The 16,342-nt window shown below is 34.9% G+C and overlaps 2 protein-coding genes and 1 long non-coding RNA gene across 4 annotated transcripts; 1 reads left to right on the forward strand and 2 right to left on the reverse strand.

Moving 5' to 3' along the window:
* Window positions 223-1,483, reverse strand: LOC18594237 (transcription factor TGA5). Its single transcript, XM_007021732.2, has 2 exons — window positions 1,002-1,483; window positions 223-877 (listed from the first exon to the last, which is right to left on the reverse strand). Exons 1-2 carry the CDS (start codon window positions 1,397-1,399, stop codon window positions 586-588), a joined length of 690 nt encoding a protein of 229 aa, XP_007021794.2. The 5' UTR covers window positions 1,400-1,483; the 3' UTR covers window positions 223-585.
* Window positions 2,109-7,503, reverse strand: LOC18594238 (axial regulator YABBY 5). Of its 2 annotated transcripts, none has more exons than XM_018124069.1 (7): window positions 6,969-7,503; window positions 5,872-5,991; window positions 3,733-3,853; window positions 3,571-3,619; window positions 3,390-3,465; window positions 3,094-3,162; window positions 2,109-2,371 (listed from the first exon to the last, which is right to left on the reverse strand). In XM_018124069.1, exons 1-7 carry the CDS (start codon window positions 7,041-7,043, stop codon window positions 2,336-2,338), a joined length of 546 nt encoding a protein of 181 aa, XP_017979558.1. In that variant the 5' UTR covers window positions 7,044-7,503; the 3' UTR covers window positions 2,109-2,335. The 2 variants fall into 2 exon arrangements, with proteins under 2 accessions (XP_017979558.1, XP_007021796.1); XM_007021734.2 differs by lacking the exon at window positions 6,969-7,503 and adding an exon at window positions 6,134-6,238.
* Window positions 13,532-15,281, forward strand: LOC108662912. The gene is made up of 3 exons (XR_001928772.1): window positions 13,532-13,562; window positions 14,201-14,284; window positions 15,154-15,281. It is a non-coding gene; the product is annotated as an uncharacterized LOC108662912 (long non-coding RNA).

Here is a 16,342-nt window from a genome sequence, read left to right on the forward strand (position 1 = left end):
TTGACAAATAATAATTTCACTATTTAAATTTTTATCCATACGAATACTCGTATGTGAGGAGTAATAATTTACTATCTAAAATTTTATTAAGATAAATAACCAATTATAAAATTCTTATTATCATAATTAATTAATTAATGTGCTTGCCTTTTTTTAATTAATTCTACTTGAATGGTTGAGTGATTGCCTTTTAGATTGCAGAGACACGTACAATAGCATAAATAAAACCAAGTGTCACGGTGCATGCTACAACCCAGTCATCAAGGAGACACGTATGCATACATCGTTGAGCCCCAAAGCTTAACTGGGCAGTTGGCGCTCTATTTCACAAAGCCAACAAACGACGGTGCCAACAACAACAAACGACTGCAGCCCTTTATCGAAACGACGGCCTTAAAACGCCACCCAAACAACCCTAAGGGCCTTACTTTAAAAGTTTTATAATACAAAATCCAAATACTCAAAAAAAAAAAAACAAAAGAAGATAAATACACCTAAAACGTGCAACAACATGCACACTGCTCATTTACCGTCAATCAAACTCTAATCACCGTCCGATCCTAAATCAATCAACACCGCTAAAAACTATACCTGGCGATCCTGATTCAACCCCCACTCTCTGATCCCAAACTGCAACTCCGCCGCAGCAATCAAGAACTCCACTGCTTGCTGTGGGGTCAGCAAGTCCACCACTCTCTTGAGCGTTCTTAGCCGTAGATCATCAGCCTTCTGAACAATGCTTACCAGCCGTCCGATCATTTGTTCAGCATCTGTGAATGAGCCCACAAGATCGGTTACGCTGTGCTGCCACTCAGATAATTCATCAGTAATAGCATTCTCTTCCTTCACTGTCTCGCATTGTAATTCACTCACTCGCCTGTTTCACACTTATCAAATTCAATTAACATTGAATTAAATATAAATTTATGTTTTGATGAAAATATATAAATTTAATAATAATTCAAAAAAAGGGGTAATTTCTTTGACATGCAGTTTGTCACCTGAACTGGCTAGGAGAGAGGTCACCAAGGTCACCGGTTCGAACCCCACGAAGAATATCGACGATGTGGGATTCAAACAAAATACTAGACTCAGTGTAAACCAAATGGAAAACCGTGGTTGGCCTCCACCCAGCAATCCAGTGGAGGCTCTTCTCCAAAGAGGAGGCCCAAGGAGCGGCGAAAATGTCGAACACATCGCGTTCGGCGGCGGCAGCTTTGACTCTGTAGTACTCTGAGTAGTGGGAGAGAAGCTTGGTGACAAGGTGGTTCAAGTGGTGAAGGTGGTCTTGCATGGTGGGTGGTTTGGGAGCTGAGCAGAGCTGCCGTAGGAGATGGTGGAGTTGGTCGCTCCAGGTGTTGTAGAAGGCGGTGAAGGTGGTGGTGGTGGTGGTGGTCATTTTTAGGACGGGATTGGGTTTTTCGTGAGAGCTGGTTTTTTTCAGTTTACTTGGGGTTTGGGTCTTGGGTTTGGGCACTTTAGCTTTATGCATGGGGGGCTTGAAACGGTCGGTTTGTAAGTGAATGGCACGTGCCTGGCTTACGTGGAAGAAGGTAATATATAGCTATGTTTTAATACCCAAAAAAGAAAGAAAAAGAAAACAAAGTTGATTTCCATTTAAGTTTACCTTACAATCCAAAGAAACTAATTTAGATCATGGGAGGCTGACAAGGTAAGTGCGGTACGAAGAGTTGACGTAGGCACATTAATGGTGCAGCCATTAAATTACCGACACCCAACAAGAGGAGATATATTTGTGGATCAGTTTGGTCCAGACTTAACTTGAAAGGTCAGCCTCAGCCTTGGTCTGCCTGCCAGCCAGCCTCCGACTTCTGTTAAGACTTTTGAGGATTTCCGGGGGTGATGACTCCATCTCCTGGAAACTTTTCAGCAAGCCCAACGGACATAATTAATGGCTACCAAGTTCGTAACATGCAATTTGTCGTTTGTACTATATATTTCACGCATACTTTTGTATTTTAGCACAACTAATCTTTAGTAGATGTGCACCCATACATCCTTATCAATATTATGATGTTAGGACTTTTACTTCATAAGTTATTTCTTATAAGTCATCGAGTTTAAAACTCTAATAAGCATATATATATTGGAGAGAAATGGATAATGCCTTAATTTAACATAGTGGAAACCCTTTCAGTCATCATTTAATTACTTCAAATCATTACATAAATTACTGAAGGATAAAGCAACACATACAAATGCATTTAAAACCAATAAAATTAAGTTCAGGCGGCCCTCATTATAATGAATGCCTCTTACTTCACCAACATACATATCACTAATTAAAATGATCTGCGAAAATCGAGCCATTTGTTTACTTCAGCAGCTGCTGGAAATGCTCGGTCGAGTCCTGCACAGAAACATTGAAAGGAGAAGAAGGAGAAGAAGAGAAGAATAATTAGATGAAAATAAGGCAAGCAGTGAATCAGTAAATGATCGAGGGTTGCCATGCACATTGGTCAAAATAATTCAACTATACCAATCAAAGAAAACTGAAATATGAACAGGATTTCCATTAGAAACAATCTAGGATATTTACCTTAACAACCATTTTCATATATCTATCTAGTTGCAAATCTAGACATTCAAGACTTTATAAGGCTTATAAAGGGTACCAAAGGGATTTCGGGCTAGTTATATATGGATTCATCTAATGGCATTGATAAATGATTAGTGAGTTATAAATAATATTAATCATGCATGAACTCAATTGCATTCAAGTTCTATCAATAGTATAGTTGTCAACTATGAAAAAAGCAAGGCCTCATTCAAGAAAAGAGTTAATGAACTAACATTTATATCATGACAATTGATCAGCCCTTCCCTTTTCCCCCATCTTTGCCTGACAGATGAAGATTAATTCCTTTTGAAGAACATCAACAAACCCCCAACCCCCCCCCCCCCCCANCCCCCCGCCCCCCTTCCCAACAACTTTCTGACGGCATCCAAGAACAAAAATGAAGAAAAAAAGGGAGAAATGTTGGACCTCTGAAATAGAAAAATAGATATGCATGCATATATAGACAGAGGCAGTTACACCAAATTACTTTGCTTCTAAATGAAAGTACTTACATCATTCAGCTTAGGTTGATTGTCAGTCTCCAACATCAGTCCAAAATGAATGTGAGGGAAGCGTGCCCACTATAGAAGAGTAACCAAAATCAAATTAACACTAATATGAAAGTCTGTAATTAGTGGTCAACTGCTAGTAATGAAAATCTGATGATGTGGATATGTTGATAAATTATATACCACATCATCTCGGACAGGCTTCTTTTGTATTGTTGCAGATTATAATTCAAATTTCGATAAATATGAGATTTATTTGATCATTATTTAAAAGATGTTGATGATGAAATTTCACTTACATTTTTGGCAGCAGTGCTAAAGGCCTCCCTATGAGTGATATCAGGATTGTTCAGCTTGATCCTTTGGATCTCCTCCCTATATATAGATATCCCAATTTTTGTTTTCAAAAGATGAGAGGTTATTAATGTATAACTATGCATTGATAAAAAAAAATTAATGAACAAAAAAAAATATTATTACTTGATGAACTGATTGTACAAGGAAGGTGCCCTATGCCTCTTGTCAGGAGCTGAAATAGGAAATAACAGTCCATAAAACGTACTTAAAAAGAATGAAATTCTAATCCAACTTTCATATATATAAACTCAATTAGTGATCTAGCGGTGAGGATACGTTACTCACGTCGATTCACGACCCTTTCCGGAGTGGTATTTACAGTTGTTGCTCGCTTGGGTAGCTTGTTCTTGCATCTGGAAGAAGAGCCTAAGTCAATTCTGTACTCCGACGAGGTGTAGCTAGGCACCTGAAACCATTCAAAAATATTTTTCAACAACCAAAATCAGTTAACTATATATGTGTATATACCCAGCGTTTCAACTTTTATATGGAGTTAATTGGTAATCATTTGCATTACTGCTAGTGAATTCACAAGGGTAAAATCCGGGGTAGAATTAGATTGGTTAACCATCCTCAATTTTCCCAAGAACATACAAACCACTTTCTGAACTAAGATTAATCAAAGAATGGAGTTTAAGCTTCAAAACTTGGTAACTACGACAATGCAATGTACCATCTTGAGTGTCTTTCTTCAGAAATGCAGAATCTGAATGAAATGGATGGTATAGTTCCATTTACACATGTATCAAGATAGACGTCTTAGCAAAATGATTGATTCTTGTTAATTTCCATGTTAATTTCGTAAGGGAAGTATGAAACACAAATGAGTGTTATCTAAAGATCATGACTTAGGTTTCTTCCACCTACTCATAATGTAAGAAAGAGATCTTTAAACTTTTTGTGACCCACTCTATATATCTAATGTAAGTTTTAATTATTATATTTATACCTAAATGTAGAATTAGTTGAGTTAATTGAAAGCAAAGATTATGGGTGCTACTGCTCATTTAGTAGGTAATAAAGAAGAAGTAGATTAAAGAATAACAAGAAATCATTATAATACTACTCTCTTTGTATTGATTAGCAACTGTCTTTATATACCCCTTTGGGGGTGGGTTTGCTACCATTCACACAAACTCACATTTTCATTAAAAAAATAAAATAAAACAATGATAATCAAATATTTGGCTTTCATGTAACATAAATGAAGTGAACTATACACGAGTATTATAGTTAGTATAACATGATTGTAGACTCGAATCGGCATATTGATGTAATCTATTATTCAGTCATTAATGAAATTTGTTTTTCAAATAAAAAATGAAGTGAACTACATATCTCTAGTAAGTGATTAAATCACTTTAAACTTTGAGATTAAAAGCATAATGCAAAAACTTCACCATTTAATATCAAGGTTCATAATCATTGTGATGGTATAGTGGAAAAACTTTTTCCTTTTTACATACTGACATGTATAAATAATGTACATAAACTTTATTTATATATAATAATATTATAATACTTTATTTAATTTATAAATTATTAATTATCATGTTGCTTGTTTTTAAGACATGTGATCTTATGAAGCTATCTTGGTTCCATTCCATTGTACTACATTAATGGGATCTCATTTTGTGAATTTTTCTCTGCAAAAATATTATTATAAATTTACATTTTCTCATAGATCTTTTTAAAACTTTATTTAGATTTAGTTTCCCCATAAAATGAGGATAAAAAAAAGGAATCAAACAAAGGAAAAAACAAGAGTGAAGTGACCAAATCAATCAAATAGATTTATGTGCTATAAGAAAACAAAAACCCAAATCTTAGAGAGAACCAAGATAGATGTTAAATGGGATAAAGATTCTTCTTTTTTTTCTTCTTCTGAAGTTCAAAAAAGAAAGAAAGAAAGAAAGCTTCCTTGGGATCTAAAAACTGAGGCTTTGAAATTTGGTATAGTAGATGACAAATTTATGGAAAAAGGAATCAGTATATAGTGATCAAAACCTACAAACCCTAAAATTCATGTCAATCAAAATCAAAATCAAAGTGATGAGATCATACAAATTAGGGCTCAATGGAAGTAAGGGAAAAAAAATCCCTAAATAAAAGCTATTTGCCCTAATTGGCCAAACCAGATCCTGACTTCTGAAAAAACCTTCAAGAATTAGGTTTTGTTTATGGGTCTTTAGGCAGTTCCTAGGGTTTTTCCAGTGATATGAGGAAGGATGCTTTGAAATCACGTTGTCCTTGGTTTTCTCAAGGAGAAATGAAGCTCAGAAACCCTAGATTTCAGCCCCCTATGAAAATTTATGTTGAAAAACACTGGATTTTCCTTAGAAAGAGACAAAATCCCACAAACCCTAGCTAGATCTCAAAATGGAAAAAAGCAGATTTACTTTGAAACAAAACCATGATCATCACCTGAATATCTTTTCCAGCCCTGGATGGAAAGGAAGTTGCCAAGTTCACTGAACAGAGATTGGTGCACTGCCCACATCGGACCGTGACGGTTTCGAACAAGCTGCTGCATGGAACATTCACCTGCACAAATCAAGTAAAAGTTTAGCCTATACAACCTAATCAAGAAAAAACAAGTTGCTTGAAATAAATGTGGGTTTTTTGAAGAAGAAAAGCTTATGAAAAGTTGTATGATCTTTCAAATAGGAAGCCAAATATGATTAACTGTGTATGTTTTCATGATCTTCTGCAGGTGAAACAAATTGAACTTTCCAGGCAAAAGGATAAGGGTTTTTTGGAAGTATATAAGCTTTTCTTAAACAAATCCAATTAGCACAATACCTAGGGCTCTTTTCTGGTTTTTTCCTTTAAATTTTTTGTATTCTTTTTTGGGGTGGTCAACACTCAACACCCCCCCAGGCTTTCTCATGGTTCGAAAAACATTTTTGCTGCATGAAAATGGGGTTTTTGAGGAAGACAACTGGGATAGTCCCTTTCATTTTCCACGATCAGCTAAAGAAAGAAAGGTTTTGGAGTTTGCAAAGCAAAATCAAGGCAGCTGGTGCAGGGTGCAGTATTTCAATGAGGAAAAAAGGTTGAGGCAATCAGAAAAAATATGAAGGAAATGTCGTCTTCATTATTCAATATATCTATCATCACATGCTTGTTTTATCTTGCAAAAAACAAGTACTAAGAACCATTAAGATCCATATTTAATTACTTCTCTCAGAGGGTAAGATCTGCAAAAGAAAAAAAAATCAAAGAGAATTTATGACTTTTCTGCAAAAGAATGAGAAAAGAAGTCTTAGGATAGTGACCTGACTGCTTAACCCAGGAGACCCTAAAATAATAGGAAAAAGCAAAGAACATAAACCCCAAACAAAAATAAGAAGACTCAAGAAAAAAAAAAAAAACTTCTTGAAACATAGAAGAAAAGAGGACTTTTGCTATGATCTGAACTTTTTGCAAAGTCCAGGCCTTTGTTATAGACATTAAATGAAAAATTCAAAAGCTGATCCCACAGCAGTAAACAAGGGTCATTAGGGATCAAAATTAAATACCGCAAGAATGATGTTGCACAGGTTGCAAGGGATGTAGCAGAGTTGTTCTGGTGCAGAATTGTTGGAGCTTGACATCTTTTGTTTTTGTTTTTGATCAAACAGTTTTTCCCCTTGAATTAAGTTTAAGCCACAGACAAGAAAGAGAAGAGTGATGAAGAGAACGATAACACAAACACAAACTCTTGCAAGAAATCACTAGGCACAGAGGACATACTTATGGTCAAATAACAAGAATAAAAGAAAGAAATATAAACGAGAAAAAAGCAAAAAGGCAAAAAGAAATTCAAGAAACTATCACTACAAAGAAGGTAAAGGCAGTCTGAGAAGAACGTGGGATTTGTAGTGCCATGGCAGGCAGCACAAAAAGAGAGTACACACACACACACACTCACTCACTCATTAAATGTTCAACACAATTACTCAGTCACTCACTCTCAAGAAAGAGAGAGAGAGAGAGTGAGAAAGAGAAAGAATGGGGCCATGAGAAAGCAGACAAAAGAATATGGGGTTAGGGTTAGAAAACAAGGAAAGGGAAAGGTTTTGGGTAGAAAGCATCAACTTACAAGTGAAAGATGATGGTATTGGATATTATGATGAAATCTGACCACCAAACCAAAAAACACTACTCTATCTTTCTCTTTTCTCTTCTTCTTCAAAACCACAATGGAATATATTTAATTTTTTATGAGAAACCATGGGAAAAATTTTCTTGTATGTATAATGAAATGTGGCTACATAAGCAATGCCTAAATGCCATATTCTTGACTAAATTATGGGGGTTTGGTTCGTAGACATATTCACACACATGCAGATGTTGTAACATTTAGGGGACAAGGTTGCTTTATTCGAGAATATAAAGTTTTTCAAGTGCCCTATACAAGGGATTGATGGAATACCTAATGGACCCTGTTGTAGCTGGCTAAGAACTAGCCACCGGGGTTAGATATTATTTCTTTCTGGGAAGCAAACTAGAACGTCACCCTTTTACTTTGCCAACTTGGGACATCAATCAATGTTTTGTTAGGGTTTCAACTTTTCCCTCCCATCTTCTTCATATTCTTCTCTAATATAAACAGTGCTGCTCGAATTTTTCTTTTGAATCCAAGATAGTGGTAGTTTCCATTACTTACATTGCATGGGTTTAGAGAAGGGGAATGAGGTATAAACATGGATATTCTTGGTTAATGCATCTCTGTATATCTTGCATACAGAGGTGCAAGTATTATTTTTTTGGGTAATGTAAGGAAGCTGATGAGAGTAGCTAGACAGGAGATTTAAACAGTAAACCTAAATCCTTTTACCAATGGATATAACAATCATTAAACTAATTAACCTTGTGAATACTTAAACAAGTGAAATTTATGCAAAGCTAATCTCTCAAATTAAGTAGACCATCCAACACTTTAATTACAATCTTAGACATTTAAACCTCCAATTCCTATCAAAGAACCATCCATAATAATCACAAATTCATAAGCTGCAAAGACACATGATCTTATATACAGTGTGAGGTAGTCAAGGTTTAACAGTAAAGTGTTCCTCGTCATAAACCATCCTCTGCACCCATTGCCCTTTTCAAATAAGAAAAGAAATCAGTAGTTAAACTCTCCTCTGTCTCATTGAGCTGCAATCCCTAGCTTAATTACTATTCCTAACAAACTTCTTTTTCTCTGGTTGGGGCTCTGTGCGACAGATTTTGACCAGAGCTGTTACGTTGCAAAGACTCCAAGAATCACTGAGAGCAGTGCATATGCAAACGAGCCAACCAACTTTTGAAAATACATTTTCAGAGATGTTGGATATGGCAATTCTTTCTTTAATGGTTCTGCAGAGATATTAGTATAAAAGAGAGATGGATTTAATCATTTGGTTCGTGACCTTCGGTTTACGTGCTTTCATCTGTCTTTTTCGATCCCGAAGTTAATACAGTCAGCGTTTCTCTCTGAACTAGAAAAGAAAAACCAAAAAAACAAAAAAAAAATGAATTAATTAATGTTAAAAATGTCTCTGAATCATGAACCATGAGAGAGATCAAAGGCAGACAGTGCACACACTTTGGGGTGACGATACCAACATCGTGATTTGTATTTAGACGAACGTACACTGAAATATATATTAAAGGGGAAACAAAATATCTTCTACTTTCTCATTGGTTGGAGAAATATGTGAAGGAGAAATTAATCAAATAATCAAATAAGACATAGAATTGGTGCTTAATTTCCTACCCAAAATCATAATGCTACTAGAATTTTTTCTTATTACAAGAAAATTAATGATCTAATTTTAAATAAACTCTTTATAAAATTGTTCATTGATTTTTTCTTTGAATCAAATGTATGATGTAGTTTATATCTAAAATTATCTGTTTGTAATTATCTTCAGTATCAGGAGAGTGTAGTGTCTGAAAACTTGGCCTGTATCTAAAATGGAGAGTTAATCAATCATTAATGAATTCTCTGTTTTGACCTGAAAGAACTAAATGATATTTAAGATTTTGAAAAAGGGTTATTATATGTGCCAAAACTAGCTAGGAAACTACAGAAATGAGGTCTCATTTGGAGCAGTGAAAAGCTACTAAATGCTTTGAACCTGTGCTATTGGATTAACTAATTGGGGAACAGCTGAAGTAACTATTCGAAAAGAAAGCAAACCAAAGTTTCATTAAAAAAACAAAAAAGGAAAGTTGGTTTTGGAGTTTTGTTGTTCATGAGACAGAGCATGCATGTGAATCATTTCCAAGAAGTAATTAATGCTATTGCTGAAAGTGAAACATTGAATAATGCTAACCAAAACCATATTAGCTCCAGGTACTCTTAATGAAAGGTTAGGACTTAACTTATTGACACAGAAAAGTGACAGCTTCATTTTCATTTTTCTTTATCATGAATCAAAAAGTACAACTACTAAGGACGTACTATATATAGTTTAGATATACTACGAAACACAATGTTGATTGCTGAAAGGGACATCTAGCTACACAGATGAAAATTTTGGCAAGTGTTTGCTAAGAATTAATAATACGACTAAGATATAAATAGATCGTAAAATTGACCAAAAATTAAAAAAATAAATTGTCAATTTTGTGTTTTTTGTTTTAGTTTTTTTATTTTGTATATGTAGATGTCTAATTTTGATTAACTATTATTTCTTAAAATATTGTGTTATAGAAAAAAAAAATTACACCAAGGGCTTTCTGAGAACGGAAGCACCCAAAGGCATTTTGAACGTAGAAGCGCCTAGGGGGTTTTTCGAGCACAGAAGCACCTAGAGAGTTCCAAGCAGAAAAGCACCGATACGCGTTCTAAGTACGGAAGCGTTTAGGGTCGTTTCAAGTGCAGAAACGCCCAAGAACAAGCATGAAACAACTATTTAAACGAGAAAGTGAAAGTAACTTAGAATGAGTGGCAGGGTTTATGAGTTATCTTCACATTTGGGATGTTCTAGAGAGCTTGGCTTGGTGGCTTAAATATGGAGATGGTTAAGAGGACCTCTTTTAACCTTTTCTTAAAGTACACGTGCTTTACCCAAATCGTACATTCCTTAACGTGCTCTTCCATGATTAGCACGTTCTCCCATAATTAAGCTTAACTTCAAAAAAGTCATTTGTCAATGTACTCTCCTACGATAAACACGCTTTCCAATGATTGAATGTGTTTCCTAACTGTTCTTGAGAAAGTGCTCCTATCTAGTATATATATAGGAGTTTAGAAAGAGAAAATGACAATCATAATTTAGCAAAAACTCTGTCAAAATTATCCTAAAAACACTCTCAAAGCCCTCCCAAATTCTCTTTCTACTTAGCCTTTTCCATCCATCCTGTTTTGCGGCTTTCCTTACCTTTTTTCTTATTCTTGACTACTTGCCATCAAAGCACGTACGCTTCAGGAACAGCTCCAGTCTTCTTCTCTACTGTCTCTAGCAAATTTTGCTTCACTTATTGCAACACGTCTTCTTTCCTTACCAGAAAAATCTTTTACATTTTTTATGACTCCATTAGGGATGAGTGATTACAATAAGTGAAAAAGTTATAGAAAAATTTCTTGCCAGAAGATATGGAGAGTTCTCCCGACAACCAAGAAACACTCCCCCCCTATTTATGTCTAGGAGCTCATGAAAATGGTTTAAGGTTTCTAAGAAAAGATGCAAGTCTTAGAAGAAAACAACAAACAAATGACAGAGAGCATCACCCAGTTTACATCCTCAACTGCCACAGCTTCTCAACGTCAACCAATACCAACTGATAATGGAGAAAATGTCGCTGACCTGGTCAACAATAATGGAAATGGAGAAATGGAGAAATGAAGAGAGCACAACTGACCCGTTCCTCAATACCACTAATCCACCTATTATAGGCAATCCTGTTTTGGTAACTCCTTTCACTAGCGCTCAGAGTTTTGTCACAAATGAAGAGTTGGAGAAGCTGCTCGATCAGAAGAACAAGAGTCACAAGTTCTCAGAGTTTAACCTAATATTACCTTATCTTGCTAAGGTAGTCACTAAGTAGTACCCCAAGGATTACACCACCCCAAAATTCAAATAATTCAATGGCAAGATTGGTGATGCTCGGGAACTTGTCATGAAGTTTATAGAAACATTGGGAGTTGCAAGCTTAGACGATGATTTAAATTTGAAGGAGTTCTTTGAGTCCCTCACTAAGAAAGCCTACACCTGGTATGTAAATCTCACTCCCAGCTAAGTTGACTCTTGGAACTAGATGTTTAGGATGTTAAAAAAAGAGTTATTTTCTACTCAAGAGAAAGTGACCTTCATTAACTTGGGGAGAGAACATCAAAAGCCAAGATAAGATCTTATGGAGTACATTTAGTTGTTCAGGGAACATGTACTGAATATACAAGATTCTCATGATGAAAAAGAGCTGGTCAAAGTATGCATCAAAGGTATGTTTGATGAATATATGGTGCATTTAGAAAACTTACCTCTTCCTACTTTTGCCACTTTAATTGAAGCTGCATGATGAACTAATAATACAATCTTTAGGCAAAAATGAGCTAATTGTTCCAACAAGAGGAACATCCCGATTGTGAACGCAATCCAAGGAGGAGGTACGAAAAAAAAAAAGACTTCGAGAAAACCAAAGCCCAAAGCGCAACAACTTTAAAAGAAGACAAGATGAAGAGATTGTTGCACCTTCTTCATTTTGAGCTCCACTTGATCGAGTAAAGGCATTCCTTTAAAAATGGATCAAAGATGGACAAATAAATTTACTTTTCGTATCGAGACCACCAACAGCAGAAGAAAAGTCCAACCTGCGCTATTGCGATTATCAACGTGTGATGGGTCATCCATTTGCTGAATACAAAAACATGCACAAGATGTTTCATGAAATGACACAAGCAAGAGAAGTCTTGATTGGAAACAACAAGATTCAAAATAATCCATTCCCTACTCATCTAAATGCTCAAGGACATGTAAGTGCCATTATCAATATTTAAGAAGAGCCTACCTCTCCTTCTAATCAAGAAGGGGATACACATGCAGCTTCCATAATTAACTTTTCTATTACCAATTCATTCATGAAGACACCTAGCTGTAGGCACTTCTTTGATCAACTTGAATTCTCGAAAGAATTAAGGATGAAGGTAGCCAAAATGTTAGTACAGATAGCTTGTTTGTAGCATGGAATATGTAGCGTGGTGGGACAACCTATGAGGAAAATGACAAGTGGATATGAGAATGCCATAGTATTCACAAAAGTAGACATTTGCACATCACATCCCTATCATAACCAGCCACTTTATGTGGAGAACAATGTTAACAGATGCTTAGTGCGAAGGATGTTCATTAATGATGGTTTCTCGGTAAACCTCATGCCACTGTTTATGTAAAGCTTGATCTTATAAAATACTTGTCATGACATACATGTGATGGATAACATATTTGCATGCTAGGAGAGCCCCGAAAAATTTATAAAAGTAGGTATTGTACGTAGAGGTACAACAAAGTTGATTTAAGCCTCGAACTAGATCAAATGAAAATTTTATGGTGAAATTGAAAATTTTACAATCCAGGAATGATTTAAAATGGTGATTTGGAGTTCGAGGATCAATTTGGAGTCAAACCGAAAATTTCACTATCTATGGGTAAAATGATAATTTTGCCACTTGAGGAAAAAATGAGAATTTTTTTGGAAAGATTTTGATCACATTTTGACTTATAAGAGTATGATTTGAGGTTGAGAAGTGAAAAATTATAATCCCGATATTTTTCGGAGCATAGGGGTAAAATTATAATTTTGCCACCATAGTGGCAAAATTGTAATTTTACACCACCAACACTTGTCATGCTCATAGAATTCATCCATTGACTTTTTATGTTATGGATAAGTGAGAAATTATATGTGATGGAGACAAAAAGTTTAAATTTTTAAAGTTTTAAAAATGGACCAATAATAAAATGACACTTGTCAAGCTTAGAATATTTTATTATTTTTTTTACAAATCAGCCTATAAACCTCTCACTTCTCTCCAAATATTCGGCCAAGCAAGGAAAAGAGGGAAACAAAGAAAGAACAAACCCTAGGTGGAGAATTTCAAGAGAAAAAGTGTGTAAAATCAAGGAAAACAAGTGAAAAAGGTAGGATTTCTCAATTTAAACTTGAAATCTATTTTCCTTAGCATTTCTCCTTATTTTTCATGGTTAAATTTCATGTTTTCATGGTGAATTCATGGCTAGCCGAATGGGTATGGAGAGAGAATGATGTTGGATTGATTTGATTTCAAGTTATGTTAGTGTTTTTAGTTAGTTTACCATGTCTAGAAGTAAAACAATAAGAAAAGAATTCATTTTTCCCATCACCCATCAATGGCCGAACCTACCTTGTATTGAGCGAGGATGAATTTGATTTTTTATTTTAAGAGAATTGGTTAGAAAATGATGAATTATGGTGTGGAAAAGTAGTAGGAAAAATCATGGTGTTAATACACCATTATTGACCAAAAATTCTAAGAAGAAAAGTGAAGATGGTTTTACCAAATTTTAGGTTATTTGACTTGTGTTTGGTGAATTAAGGTATTGGAAAAGAAATGGAGCAATTTGGAGCTAAATTGGATGCGTTGGCCAATTAATCGGGTGATAAGACGAATTAGGCTAATACCGGGTTTAGATGGTTACCCGTGCATTTTGCATTCCATATCATGCATTAGTAGTCTAAATTAGTTTAATTTCGATTTAGTACCAATGTAGTAAGTTTCTCGATTTTGTACTATGTCAAGGTGGTGAGTCCTCCGATAAAGGTAAGGAAATTGCATCCGAGGACCAGTAGTCAGAATACTTCGAAAATCTACACTCTAGACATTGTGAGTAACCTTACTATCATCTTAATTATCTAGAGTGATTTTTATCCGATTTTGTGATTTTATGAAAAATGAGTTTAAATGGTAAATCTTTATGTTTTATAAGCAAAATGTGTTTAAATGAAATGATTTTATAAAATTGTCTTGAAATTGAATAATGGCTTTGAAAATAGAGTAATTGGAGATCATTTGATGTATTATGAATTTATGGTTCTAATTGATTGGCTTATGACAATAGTGGCATAAATGGTTGAATTGGTATTTATGTTAAAATGTATAAACTGTTGTTTGCCTTGATAGGCTGGATAATGATAAAATTGTCATGTCATGCTGTTGAATTTTTATTGTATGGTGGGTTTAGCTTGCTCCAGTGAGCTGGTTCTGTGGACTAGCCTAATAGAGGGGCACGAAACCTGGTTATATTCATACCTTAGTATGAGAGATGCGGTTGGCTAACTCCTGAGGTTAACACTTTAGAGTTCACTTCACACCAAACCACCACGTGAGGGTAAACTCAGCCAACGCCAATGAACGACTATGTTTTCAAAATAAAAACATGATTTATGCATACATAACTTTTTAATAGCCTTGGCGGACTTGGTTGGGATAACCCTCGATCAAGGCATCCTTGATAACTGGGTATAAAAATGATTTTGGTACAAGCCAAAGTTTTAAGAAATTCATAAGCCATGTTGATTACTCGATTTATATGAATTGATTTTATTTGGTTGAAACAAGTTGAAAGGTGATGAATTACAGTATGTTAAACTGTTTTATCTGTCTCCATTTACTCAGCTTTAGATATTTTAGATGGTATTTGTTTACTCACTGAGATTTTATAATCTCACCACCCTCTTTTCCACCAATTTCAGGCTCAGGATAGTCTATAGATAGCTGATTTCATCGATGACCACTATTGGATTTGCATCTTCCAAACTGTAGGTTCACAATTTTTCTTACTTTTGGTTATTTAAGGGCCCACTAGTTATTGTATATTAAATTAAATACTCTGGCTTACTGTATTATGATATATATGAATTTATTTTGCTTTTACACTGTAAAAATTATTTATGCAGTGTTCTAAAAATATTGTTTTATGAAGAAATTGAATATTTTATTCAATATTTTTATTTTATTCTAATAGTCATAATTTTATTTTAAACGAATGTTTTAAACATCCAAATTTATTTTTGATTATGAAATATGTGCTTTACACCAGCATATTACATTTTTAGAGGATTTCAAGATTTTTGAGGAAAAATGACCAAAATGCCCATGTGAGAAAAAAATTGTTTTTCTATTGTTTTGATTTGGAAAATATTTATAATATCTTAAAACATAATTTTAGTGACTAATACTCACAGGGGAAGCGAAAAAAAAACTGATGTTAAGCCTTGCGAGGTTTCGATTGATATTCCGGGTAATAAATATTTATCGGGACGTCGTGACGGTTGTCAGGGGCTCGATGAGAGTTTCGGGTCGTGACAGTTTACTTTGAAGGTTGTGACTATAGACCTAAGGAATTTGCGCCGTCATATGACCATTACTTCCTTCAATAACAAATAAATTAAAACCTTGACACAAGTCATGGTGAACTTCAAAATGGAACCTATTCAAGATTGCTTCCACGTTTTTGAAGCTAGTGTAGCCTATCACCTCATCATAAAAAGGAAGTTCTTGCACACTCATAATGTCATTCCTTCTTCACACCACCAATGCATCAAAGGCTACTGGAAAGGGAAGGAAATCTTCATTCTAGCAACCAAGGCATCTTTTGAGCATCATGAGGTAAATTAAACTAAAGTTTCTTTCTTTAAGTAACTAACGAAAAAAAAAAAACTACCTTATCTAGGCCCTAAAGTGTTCCACTTCCACAATAGGAAGAATATCCCAAAAAGAAAAAGGAATTATATTAAAGAAGAAAAAGTGATGAGGAAAGAGATGATGTTATGAAAAGAAAAGGAAAAACCCCACTAGGATAAACTCTTATGCTCACGAAGACAAAAATATGGTTTACTACTTATGATGGAGTATGAGGTATAGAGAAGTATCCTCTTTTGA

Source organism: Theobroma cacao, chromosome 7, assembly GCF_000208745.1.
Source record: "Theobroma cacao cultivar B97-61/B2 chromosome 7, Criollo_cocoa_genome_V2, whole genome shotgun sequence".
NCBI classification, from domain to species: domain Eukaryota; kingdom Viridiplantae; phylum Streptophyta; class Magnoliopsida; order Malvales; family Malvaceae; genus Theobroma; species Theobroma cacao.

Bases quoted from the DNA above. Each gene is read 5' to 3' on its own strand.
- LOC18594237 (XM_007021732.2), bottom strand. From the start codon at position 1,399: ATGACCACCACCACCACCACCACCTTCACCGCCTTCTACAACACCTGG. The intron at 878-1,001 runs GTGACAAACTGC...AGTGTGAAACAG, and splicing joins CTCTCTCCTAGCCAGTTCAG to GCGAGTGAGTGAATTACAAT.
- LOC18594238 (XM_018124069.1), bottom strand. From the start codon at position 7,043: ATGTCAAGCTCCAACAATTCTGCACCAGAACAACTCTGCTACATCCCT. The intron at 5,992-6,968 runs GTATTTAATTTT...TGATTTGTGCAG, and splicing joins TGTGCAACATCATTCTTGCG to GTGAATGTTCCATGCAGCAG. The intron at 2,372-3,093 runs GTAAGTACTTTC...GTTTCTGTGCAG, and splicing joins ATCAACCTAAGCTGAATGAT to GACTCGACCGAGCATTTCCA.